Source organism: Rousettus aegyptiacus, unplaced genomic scaffold (assembly GCF_014176215.1).
Source record: "Rousettus aegyptiacus isolate mRouAeg1 unplaced genomic scaffold, mRouAeg1.p scaffold_m13_p_9, whole genome shotgun sequence".
Classification (NCBI taxonomy): domain Eukaryota; kingdom Metazoa; phylum Chordata; class Mammalia; order Chiroptera; family Pteropodidae; genus Rousettus; species Rousettus aegyptiacus.
This window is the reverse complement of record NW_023416312.1, coordinates 35,470,752-35,483,862: the sequence shown is the minus strand read 5'-3', so window position 1 is coordinate 35,483,862 and position 13,111 is coordinate 35,470,752. Positions and strand designations below refer to the sequence as shown.

The window sequence follows — 13,111 nt, the reverse complement described above, 5'->3', positions numbered from 1 at the left end:
AACACCCACTATCCTCTGGTAACCACTACTCTATAGTCCATGTCCACAAGTCTCTGTTTGTCCTGTTCATTTGCTGCTTTTACGTTTCTATCTCACATATAAGCGAAATCACGAGATTTCCAAATTTTTCTGTCTGGCTTATTTCGTTTAGCATAATTAGCTCAAGATCCAACCATGTGTCACAAAAAGGCAGTATTTCATCTCTTCTTAAGGATGAGGAATATTCCATTATATATATATGTACCACAACTTCTTTAGCCAATCATCTATCGTAGGATACTTAGGTTGCTTCCATATCCTAGCCACTGTGAATAATGCTGCTATAAACATCAGTTTTGCAAATATCTTTTTGGATATAGGTTTTCAAGACTTTGGGGTAAATACTCAGTAGAGGGATTGCTGGATCATATGGTAGATCAATTCTTAGTTTTCTGAGGAACCTCCATACTATTTTCTATAGTGGCTGTACAAATTTGCAGTGTATGAAGGTTCCTTTTTCTCTGCATTCTCTCCAACATTTGTTATTACTTATCCTATATATTATAGCTATTCTTAAGGGGTGAGTTGGTATCTCATTGTCATTTTTATTTGCATTTATTTCCCTAATAGCTAGTGATATTGAGCATCTTTTCAAATATTTGTCAGCCATTTGTATGTCCTCTTGGGAGAAGTGTCTGTTCAGGTACTCTGCCCATTTTTTGATTGGATCATTTGCTTTTTGTCATTATTGAGTTATATGAGTTCTTTGTATATTTTGGATATTAAGCCCTTATCGGAGGTGTTGCTTGCAAATATATTGTCCCATATGGATGGTTCTCTCTTTACCTTGTTGACAATTTCTTTTGCTCAACAGAACCTTTTTACTTTGATGTAGTCCCATTCATTTATTTTTGCTTTTACTTCCCTTGCCTTTGAGGTCAAATTCATAAAATCCTCTTTAAGTCAAAGGTCCTCAGGTTTAGTTCCTATATTTTCTTCTATGCATTTTATTGTTTCAGGTCTTATATTCAGGTCCTTAATCCATTTTGAGTTAATTTTGGTGTGTGGTGATAGACAACAATCTAGTTTCATTCTTTTGCATGTGGCTTTCCAGTTTTCCCAGCACCCTTTATTGAAGAGGCTTTCCTTTCTCCACTGTATGTTTTTTGGCTTTTTTGTCAAAAATCATTTGCCTATATAAATATGGGTTTACTTCTGGACTCACAATTCTGTTCCACTGATCCATGTGTCTGTATTCCTGCCACTACCATGCTGTTTTGATTACTGTTGCTTTGTAATATAATTTAAAGTTGGGCAGAGTGATGCCTCCAGTCTCATTCTTTTTTTCTCAGTATGTCTTTGGCAATTTGGGGTCTTTTGTGCATCCATACAAATTGGATGTTTTTTTGTTCCAGTTCGTTCTAAAATTCTGATAGGCTTTTGATGGGTATTGCATTAAATCGGTATAATGCTGTAGGTAATATGGTCATTTTAACTATATTGATTCTTCCAATCCAAGAACACAAAATACCTTTCCATTTCTTTGTATCTTCTTTGATTTCTTTTAACAAGGCCCTGTAGTTTGTATTATATAGGTCTTTCACATGTTTTGTTAAATTTAATCCTAGGTATTTTATTCCTTTTAGTGCAATTGAAAAAGGAATCATTTTTCCCATTTCTTTTTCTGACATTATTAGAGTGTAGGAATGCTATGGATTTTTGAACGTTGATTTTGTACATAGCAACTGTACTGTATTTGCTTATTGTTTCTAGGAGTGTTCTTGTTGAGTCTTTAGGGTTTTCTATATAGAGAATCACGTTATGTGCAAATAGTGACATTTTGACTTCATTTCCTATTCAGATTCCTTTTATCTCTTTCTCTTGCCCAATTGCACTTGCTAGGACCGCCAATGTTATATTGAATAACAATGGCAATAGTGCACAACCTTGTCTTGTTCCTGATCTTAGAGGGAAGTTTTTTAGTTTTTAACCATTAAGTATAATGTAGGCTGAGGGTTTGTCATATATGTCCTTTATTCGGACAAGGTACTTTCCTTCTATGCTGATTTTCTTAACTGTTTTGATCATAAATGGATGCTGTATCTTGTCAAAGGCTTCTTCTACATGTATTGATATGATATGATTCTTATTTTTTAATTTGTTTATATGATTATTCACATTAATTGATTTGCATATTTTAACCTTCCCTGTGCCTTTGGAATGAAGCCAACCTGGTAGTGGTGTATAATCTTTTTAATAAGTTGCCGTATTTGGTTCACTACTATCTTATTTAGGGTTTTTGCACCTGTGCTCATGAGTGACACTGGTCTGTAGTTTTCTTTTTTGTGTTATCTTATTAGCCTCATGAAAGGAGCTGGGAAGTATTACCTACTCTTTGAATTTTTGGAAGAATTTGTGGAGAATAGGTATTAAAAATTCTTTCAAAGTTTGGTAGAATTCACTGGTGAAGCCATGTGCTCCTGGACTTTTACTTTTTGTAGGTTTTTGATAATTGTTTCGATTTCCATACTGCTGATCAGCCTATTTAGATTTTCCAGTTCTTCTTGATTCAGTCTGGAAAGGTTGTATTTTTTCTAAGTACTGGTCCCTTTCTTCTAGGTTATTAAATTTGGTGTTATAACTTTTTCATAGTATTCTTGTAAGATCCTTTGTATTTCTGTGATGCCAGTCATAATTTCACCTCTTTCATCCCTGATTTTGCTTATTTGTATCCTTTCTCTTTTTTCCTTAGTGAGTCTAGCCAGGTGTTTGTCAATTTAATTAACCTTCTCAAAGAACCAGCTCTTTGTTGCATTTACTTTTTCTATTGTTTCATTTTAATTTTTTTTTACAATTTCATTTATTTCTGCTCTAATTTTGATTCTTTTTTTTTCCTTCTGCTGACTTTAGGCTTCATTTTTGATTCCTTTTCTAGTTTTTAAAGATGAAGCATTAGGTTGTTTTTTTTTGGGGGGCTTGTTCTTGTTTTTGGAGGTAGGCCTGTAATGATATGAACTTTCCTCTTAGGACCGCTTTTCCCGTGTCCCTAAAGATTTATATGTTGTATTATCATTATCATTCATTTCTACATATCTCTCCATCTCTCTTTTTATTTCTTCTCTGACCCAGTTATTCTTTAGTAGCATGTTGTTTAATCTCCGTGTTTCTTCCTGATTTCTTTATGCAGTTGATCTTTAGTTTCAAAGCATTATGATTAGAGAATATGGTTGGTATGATTTCGACCCTCTTATATTTGTTGAGGCTATCTCTGTGTCCCAGTATGTGGTTAATCCTTGAGAATGTTCCATGTGCACTAGAGAAGAATGTATAAGCAGCTATTTGGGGATGAAAGGCTCTTTAAATGTCAATTATGTCCAGGTGGTCTAATGTGTCATTTAAGGATGTTATTTCCTTATTGATTTTCTGTTTGGATGATCTGTCCATATCCAAAAGTGGGGTATTAGGTCCCCTACTGTGATAGTGTTTTGCTCTGTTTGTCCCTTTACTTCTGTTAGTAATTGCCTTACATATTTTGGGGCTCCCTGATTGGGAGCATAGAGATTAAGAAGCGTATGTCTTCTTGGTGCATGATTCCCTTTATCATTATGAAGTGTCCCTCCATATCTTTCTTTACCCTTTTTATTGTGAAGTGTATTCATCTGATATTAGTACCACTTCTCCCGCTTTTCTCTAAATTCCATTTCCTTGAAATATGTTTCCATTCTTTTGCTTTACATCTATATTTCTCTCTGGAGCTGAGATATGTCTCCTGGAGGCAGTGTATCATTGGGTTTTTTTTTTTTTGATATAATCTGCAACTCTTTGTCTTTTTATTTGTGAGTTCAGCCCATTTACATTTAGGGTGATTATTGAGATATGAGGTCTTCTTATAGACATTTTATCTTTTTCTTTCTTGTTGCTCTGTGTTTTCATTGCTTGCTTCTCCTTGTGTTTCTGTTTTCTTATGTTGGTTAGCTTTTGTGCGTCGTCCCTCAGGTCCTTCTTGTTTTATTTTATACACTTCAGTTCTGAATCTATATGTGTGGTTACCATTATGAATATGTAAAGGATAGGAGTGTGTGTGTGTGTGTGTGTGTGCGCGCGCGCATGCGCACTCATGTGTGTATGCACATACACACATGCACACGCACACACACACACACACACACACACACACAGCCGTCCATTTTCTCAGAGCGTGCCTTATCTCCATTCTCCTTTGTGAATTTGGATCTTTGATTCCTCCCCTTTTCAGTCACTGATTTTTCAATTTGTCCCTATGTTTGCTGAACATTCATTACTATCTTCCTATAGCAAATCTCTTCTTATTGTTTAAGCTTATAATGTCCTGTTCTTAGTAAGGGTTGCACTCCCTGTTTCTATCTGCTTGCTTGTCACCTTACTGATAGTTATGTATAATTTTTGTCATTCTGTTCTAGGTGATCTGACCTCTTTCAATATTTCTTGTAATGCAGGCCTCATAGTGGTGAATTCCCTCTATGTTTGTATGCCTAGAAAGGTATTTATTTCTCCTCCATATCTAAAGGAGAGCTTAGCTGGATATATTATTCTTGGTGGTAGTTCCTTTCTTTTAATAGTTTAAATATTTGATTCCACTCCTTTCTGGCTTATAAGATTTGTGCTTAGAAGTCTGACAATAACCTAATGAGTTTTCCTTCATAGGTAACTGTCTTCTTTTCTCTGGCTATCCTGAGAATTCTCTTTGTCATTGATATTTGAAAATTTTAATACAATGTGTCTTGGAGAAGTCCTTTTGGATTGAGATAATTGAGTCTTCTGTTCACTTCTTTAATTCCAATGTCCAGCTTATTCCGTAGATTTGGGAAATTCTCATCAATTATTTATCTGAAAATAATTTCTAATCCCTGCTCGTTTTTCTCCCCTTCGAGAATTGCCATTATTCTTATGTTTCCTCTCCTGATGGTATCAGCTAGTTCTTGAATTTCTCTTTCATTATTTTTCATTCTTCAGATTCTATCTTTTTCCTTCTGATTTATTTCTAGATTTCTGTCTTCAATATCACTGATCCTTTCTTCTATTTGGTCAACTCTATTTCCCAAGCTTGCCATTTCATTTTTCAACTCCTGCAGTGTGTTCTTCATCTCCAGAAGTTGTATTTGCTTCTTTTTGAGGGTTTCAATCTCCTTGCTCTGCTCATCTAGTTGTCTTTTCAATTCCTGAAATTGTTGATTTGAGTTGTTTCAGTTCTCCTTGAGTTTTTTCAGAAGTACCATCCTGAATTGTCATTTAAATTGTATATTTCTATGTCTGTAAGTTTATTTTCTGTTAATTTTTTTTCCTTCCTTGATGCCTTATCACCTTGATTGTTCATGGTGTTTAATGGACTATTTCTACACCTGGGCATTAATGGAAGTGTATTCTGCTTTTTTTCTAGAAAGTTTTATTATATAAAGGTTTCCCTTTAGCCTGTTGCAATGATGTCACTTTTCTTTTGGTATCCAATACGTGTCGTCTAAGCCTCTTGGATTCCGTCTTTATATAAAGCCTTAATAATGTTTTTATTTTCTCTTTTAGATGTTTCATCATGCTTGCTACCCTCAGTCTCAGTCTCTGTCAATGTAGGCAACAGTTTCAGTAGCGTTTGCTCAGATTCCCCTGGGGCTCTCCACTGTTTGGTCTCGGAGGATGTGGGGCAGGGGGGAGGTATCTTCTGGGTTGGGGGATGCAGGCTCCAGCTCAGCCTCAGTTTTTCTACTGCAGCTGGTAAAAATCAATTGTTGTTCCTCTGCCATTCCCGCTTTCCTCCTTTCTGCCCTGATAACTGTGCCTTGCCTCCGGTTGCATGGAGCTCACAGCTCTCCCAGGTAGGGCTGTTCTGGGAACTTGCCACACCTTCTCCCCGCCCCCTCCTTCTCCTCAGATCTCTGGCTGTGAGAGGCAGCTCCTGTGTTTCTCCCAGTACACTGACCAATGCCCGGGGTTCTGACCTGTTATAGCTCTTATGCACAGATCCCATGTTCAGATGTGCTGGTGTGCAGTTTGGGTGTGTGGTGTTTTTTTTGTTGAATTTTAGATGTTCAGCTTATTGTTGTTTTGAGGGGAGAGATCTGGGGACGTCTCTCACTCTGCCATTTTCCTGACGTTGGTTTATATTATTTCTTTGAGGGCCTTCATCTTACCTTATTTTGTGAACTCAAGGTTGGAACTCAAGTGTTACCTGCAGCCTTGGTGGTTGATATAGTGTTTTTAACACAACAAGCACTTCTTAAATTGTTTGTTCATTTGTTCAGATTTGGGGAATAGAAAAAAAATGTCCCTTATAGAGGTTAAATTTTAGTCAGGGGAAATGAACAATAAATAGAGAAACAAAAATAAGAGAAAAAAGGAGAGGGTCATAGGAATGGGGTGTGCTAAAGAGAGTGTTACTATTTTACATGGGCCTCTCTAGGGAGGTAAAATTTAAACAGAAGTATGAAAATAAAAGAAAATCATAAGCCATTTGGATATTGCAATGAGGAAGATTTCAAGTAGAAGTAATGGCAAGTTTAATGTTCCTGTGGCTTGAACTGAGTTAATAAATGGGAATAGTGGGTAGGATACGAGTTCGGAGTGGGAACAGGAGCCAAATCATAAGTTTCTTATACGCCAGGTTAACGACTTTGGCTTTCAGTCTGAGTGAAATGGAAAGCCATTGGAGAGTTTTGGGCAGAAGACTAACCTTATCTGACTTAGGCTATTGTAGTAGCACTCTGGGTGATATATAAGGAATACATTTTTAGGGGCAAAGATAGAATAGAAGGGACTAGTTAAGAGGCTATTACAAAGGAGACCAGTCAAGATGGTATAGAAGCTAGACATTGTGCATGGCTCCCCTCAAAACCACACCAAAATTATAATGAAATTACAGAGCAACTATTATTAGAAGTTGCCTGAGATCTGGCCGAACAGAAGTCCTACAACTGGGGACATACATAAGAGGTCACCTTGAGATTGGTAGGAGGAGCAGAGATGCAAAATGGCCTGGTCCCATAACCATGAGTGATGGTCAAGAATCAGGAGGGTTATCTTGTCTGCAGAGTCCCCACCCCGAGAAGCAAAGGCGCTAGGCCCAACACCGAGCTCCCCATTCCAGGGTTCTAGGGCTAGGAAAGAATTCTCCACAACCTCTGGCTGTGAAAAACCAGCAGAGTATGTGGCTGAGTGAGACAGAGGGCTGTGGGAGTTACAAAAATTCCTTGTAAAGGGCCCATGCCCAGACTTACTCACTGACATACTTACATACTCTGAGCTCCAGCTCAGGGGCAGCTGTTCAAGGAAGTCCAGGGACATACAGGGAGACACTGAGTTGTCGGGCTTCCAGATAGAAGTACTGGCCGTATCCATTGTTCCTTTGTTGAACTCTCCCCACTACCAGCATGCAGACACAGGCAGCTGCCCTATCGGAGTCTTCATCAACCTGGATAACACAGTTTGCTCCACCCAGGTGATTCCCTGAGATTTCAACTCTCTCAACATGTAGACGCACTCAAGCTGCCTCCAGTGGTTCATTCCATACAAATGGCCTGTCTTGGCTCATGCTATGGAATTTCCTAAAACATCTCGAAAGCTCACAAAACCCAAAGAAACAACATCTGGCCTTCGTGTGTCCTATACTTCTTGCTGAGCAGCCCCAAACCTGGCACTAGCAGTAGCAGCCTCAGTTCCTGGCTTGGCCTCTTGAGGCACCTATAAGCCCAGTACAGGTGGCAGCCATCTATGGATTGCTTGGTGACTCTTACCAGGTGGCCCCAGAAGTGCACACACTGTGGCTGAACTTGACCTGCAGCTGGGTCCCTCCCAGGCGGCCTTTGGGCCAGAACACCCAGCGGCCTGCTTCAACTGGAGCCAGAGCACCACCCAGAGCTGCGACTGAGGAAGACACATCAAAAGAACAAATTGGACAGGCACCAGAGCCCTGCTAAAGTGAATCTTGCTCCCTAAGTTCAGCCCCTCACCGGCCAGTCCTCATAAGCAATCAGCCCAAGGGTCAATCCCTCCCATCAACTGTAACAGGAGGGCACACACAACCCACAGAAGGGACACACATTAAGTACCATGCTCAGATAACCAGGGAGGACTGTGTCACTGAGCCCTACAGGACACCTACTACATAAAGCCACTCTACTGAGACCAGGAGACTTGAGAGCCCTACCTAATACATAGAAACAGACACAGGGAGGCAGCCAAAAGAAAGAGACAAAGAAGCATGTTCCACATGAAAGAACAGAAAAAAAAACTAAATAGAAACAAGCAACCTACCAGATGCAGAGTTCAAGACACTGGTTATAAAGATGCTCAATAATCTTAGGGGAAGAGTAGATGAACTCAGTGAGAACTTTAACAAAGTAATAGAAAAAAATAAAATATAAATGGAAAACATAAAAGGGAGCCAGTCAGAAATGAAGAATATAATATCTGAGATGAAGAGTATATTAGAGGGACTTAACACATTGGATGAAGTGGAGGATTGAATTGGCGATTTCAAGGATGCAGTAGCAAAGAACACCCAATCAGAACAGCAAAAAGAAAAGAGTTTAAAAATGAGAAGAGTTCAAGAGGCCTCTGGGACAATATCAAGCTTATAACATTTGTATCATAAAGGTACCAGAAGAAGAAGAAAGAGAGAAAGAAGTTGAAAACCTATTTGAAGAAATAATGATGGAAAACTTTCCTAACCTGGTGAGATAAATAGACATATGTGTTGAGAAAGAAAGATAACTGTAATCAGGCTCCCACCCATACTCATAACTAACTTCCAAGTAGATGAAAACTCAGCATTTCCCTCCTTGTGTAACCATGTGTTCAGTATGCATGTGCGGGCTCCCATCATCTGGCAGTGTGCTACTATTGTTTAACCTGTGTATAGAAGGCACTGCCACCATGCAGGGGGTGCCATGGCCCTGCTGGATAACACTACAACTTTGTGAGGTGGGGGTTGTGCCCTTGCTGGAATAAAGAGCTATGTTGCGATTGCCTACATCTCCCCACATTTTCTTCCAACTACTCAAGTCTCATGCCCCTTACCCTGGAACAGTGAATCTGTAGCAACACAACATACAACCCCAGGAAGGTCAAACAGTCCCAAATAATATGAACCCAAAGAGGTTCACACCAAGACACATTGTAATTAAAATGCAAAAGGTTAAATTCAAAGAGAGAATCTTAAAAGCAGTAAGAGAAAAACAATTACTTACCTAGAAGGGAGCTCCCATAAGACTGTCACACAATTTCTCAACAGAAACTTTGCAGGTCAGAAGGAACTGACATATTATATTCAAAGTGACAAAAAGCAAGGACCTACAACCAAAATCACTCTGCCCAGCAAAGCTATCACATAGAATCAAAGGACAGATAAAGAGCTTCCCAGACAAGAAAAATCTAAGGGAGTTCATCACCACCAAGCCAATATTACAGGATATATTGGAGGGACTTCTTTAAAAAGGAGAAAAAATATGAATAAAGAATGGTAATAATTATATATCTATCAACAAATACTTCCAATGATAAAGAATTAAATGTTCCAATCAAAAGACAGGGTGGCTGAATGGATAAGAAAACAAGACCCTTACATATGCTGGCTACAAGAGACTCACTTCAGATTAAAAGTCACACAATGACTGAAATTATTATACTATAATAATTTTCATCTCTTATTAAAGAGATGAAAAAAGATAATTCATGATGGACCTATGGGCTATCATGCTGAGAGGAGTAAATCAGATAGAGAAAGACAAATGCCATATGATTTCATGTATATGTGGAACCTAAGAATAAATAACAAAAACAAAACAGAAAGACTTATAGATATAGGGAATATTTTGGGGGTTACCAGATGGGAGGGGAGTTTGGGGGTTGATGAAAAAGGGAGAAGGGATTAAGAAGTACAAATTTGTAGTTACAAAAATAGTCATGGAAATATAAGTATAGTATAATAATTATAGTCAGTAATATTGTAATGGCTATGTACAGCATCAGATGGCTACTAGATTTATTGGGGTGATCACTCTGAGAGTTATATAGATGTCTAATCACTGTGTGTACACCTGACACTAATATAACTACAATTTAAAAATAAAAAAAATATTATATGAAAGAGGATATTACAATATGCTAGGGGATTCACAGTTGTAAAGCAGACCAGAGGTGGTATGTTGGAGGTTGTGATAAGTGTTTGGATTTAAGATATTCTGTTTTATAAGATCAGAACTAACAGAATTTACTAATACACTTATTGCATATGGGATATAATGATGACTCTAATGTTTTTAGCCTAATCAATTAAAAAAATGTTTCAAATTACTAAAAAGCAGAGGATGGGAGAAGCAGGATGGTGAGAGCCATGGGAACTTTAAGTTGTGCTTTGGCTAAGTTAAGAATGGGACAAGTTAGGATGAATAGATGAAGATGAACAGCTTTATGTCTTTTCTAAAGCCAGAATAAGTCTACCTGAGTTTGGTGTTTGCTGAGGCACCATTCATCATAAAACTATAAAACCAAAATCGGTCAATGACAATTATAAAAATCACTAAAATTTATTAAATAGAACACAAATACCAGGCACTGTGGGAACTTTCTATGCATGCTCTCATCTCCCGCCAAACACCAGAAAGTACAAAATATTTTTCCTGTTTCCCATATGAAAAAGCTGAGGTTCAGAGAGCTTAAACATTGTGTGCAAGGAATGACACTACACTGGTAAGTGCCAGAGTCTATTACACTCCACAATCATCATGTTTCTACTCTACAACATTGTCCATAAACTAGTTTGAACCATCCCTCTAATAGTGTATTTTATCTAGTTTTAAAATTGGAGAAATGAAGATTTTGAAAAAGAAAAGGTAATTACTTAAGGCCTGACTATTGGCAGTGATTCTGACAGAAAGATATCATAGTCAAGAGAAATATCCTCTCATTTAAAAAATATTTATGGTTAGGAATAAATAGGAGAAAAGCTATAAAATTCATAAACATGTAGAAATTAAACAACACAATCCTCAACAACCAATGGGTCAAAGAACAAATCAAAAGGGAAATGAGGCCAGTAAAAATGAAATGGCATAGATGATAACGGTTCTGTTCATCCCGCTGGTGACAGAAAAAAAGAGCAGCAACAAGGAAAAAGCACCTGGGATCTTGATGAACAAGCCATATAACTAGGGAAAAATCCAAGAAATCACCCTGCAATGGCAGAAAGTAGAAAGGGGCAAGGACATGGGGCTGCCTGGTCTGAGCGGCTGAGACGGAGGCAGAGGAAGCAGCAGCGGCAGCAGAAGCCTCTTAAAGGGGCCACATCCACGAGCAAATTTTCGTGGTGACAGACCTGCTCGCTCTGAGCACCAGTGCCGATTAGGCTGCATGCAAGGGGCACCAGGGACTTACAAGGAGACATTGTCAGAGTGAGGGCCAAGGTGAGACTTGCTCTGTACAGATGTGCTGGTGGTATCCATTGAACCCTACCCCATACCAGTGTGCTGGATACAGTGCAGCCAGAGCCGTGAAGTCATAAAACTGGATAGCAGAGGTCGCTCTGCCCAGAAGATCCCCTGAAATCCCGCCTCCCCCAACTCGCAGCCCTTCCTAAGCCACATCCAGATATATTCTGAGCGAGTCAGGTGCTCCTTGCTGAGCAGCACCTAGACTCACAATGGAGGCAGCTGGCCTCAGTTTCTAGGGTGGCCTTTTGAGGCAACTATAAGCACAGCATCTGTGGATTGCTTGCTGAATTTTAACAGGTGGCCCTGGAGGGCTAAATTGGCCTGCAGCTGAACCCCTCTTAGGACTGTGCCACTTACTGGACACCTACTTCACAAACCCACACTAATCAGACTGGGAGACTTAGGAGCTTTGCTTAGTATATAGAAACAGACATGGAAAGGCAGCTAAAATGGGGAGATGAAGAAGCAGAATTCATATGAGAGAACAGAATAGAGATCCAGATATAATGAAGTCAAGTAATCTATCAAATGCAGAGATCAAAACACTATTTATAAAGATGCTCAATGAACTTTTGAGAAGTGTAGATAAAATCAACAAAGAGATAAATATAAAAATGGAAATGGAAATTATAAAAGGGAACCAGTCTGAAATGAAGAACACATTATCTGATATGAGAAGTATATTAAATGGAATAAACAAAGTGAGTAAAGAAAAGGATCAAATGGTCTTTCTAGAGGATGGGAAAGCCAAGGACATACAATTAGAATGGCAAGAGATAAGATGCCAAGACTATAAAAATAATTTAAAGAGCATATGAGACACTATTAATACGAAAGATCATAAGAGACTACGACGAAAATGATGCACCAATAAATTGGGCAACCTAGAAGCAGAGAAACTCCTAGGAATATAAAATTTACCACGTCTCAATCATAAGGAAAAAGAAAATGTGAACATGAGAAAACTGAAATAGTAATCTAAAACTTCCCCCCCAAAAAAGAAGTTCAGAACCAGATGGTTTCAATGGTGAATTTTACCAAATATTAAAAAAAAAGAATTAATGCCAATCTTTCTCTACTAATGGTTGTCAGGGGAAGAAGGGTGGGGAAAATGGGTTAAGGTGGCCAGTGAGTACACACTTCCAGTTATAAGATGAATACGTTCTGGTTATGTAATGTACAGCATGGTGACTACAGTTAGCCATATTGTGTTGTACCGCATACTTGAAAGTTGCTAAGAGAATAGATTTTAAAAGTTCTCGCTACACATACACAAAAAATGTATCTATGTGAGGTGGTGGATGTGTTCATTGATTTTATTGTGGTAATCATTTCACAATATATACATGTATCAAATCGTCATGTTGTGCACCTTTAACTTATACAAGGTTATATGCCAAATGTATTTCAATGAAATGAGGAAAAAATTATTTTCCAAAAAATAAAAGAAAAATACATTTGCTGAGCACTAGAAAGGGTGGCAGATAATAATACAGATTATTAATGAGACTTGAGAGTCTCATAATCTAATGGAGGGAGCAAGATACATTAATCATGCCCTGGTGAGTATGGACTCCAACACATGGAATCATCTTGACTAATTTACTTTCTGCAAATAAGGTTAAGATGTTCTATTCCATCTTTACTATAGGGCATATAATATACCTTAAGACTCT

At 38.3% G+C, this 13,111-nt stretch overlaps 1 protein-coding gene across 16 annotated transcripts in view; it reads right to left on the bottom strand.

The window, feature by feature from the left end:
- KLF8 (Kruppel like factor 8) overlaps positions 1-13,111 on the bottom strand; it is a 220,370-nt gene that overhangs the window by 78,619 nt on the left and 128,640 nt on the right. Inside the window, exon 1 of one of the 16 annotated variants that reach the window (XM_036227282.1) lies at positions 7,236-8,153. The exons of 14 other annotated variants lie outside the window; for them this stretch is intronic. In XM_036227282.1, coding sequence (XP_036083175.1) covers positions 7,236-7,344 — 109 coding nt within the window. In that variant the 5' untranslated portion in view covers positions 7,345-8,153. Of the gene's footprint in view, positions 1-7,235; positions 8,154-13,111 lie in introns of those variants that run through there. One more of the 16 variants, XM_016118396.2, reaches the window with a different exon arrangement.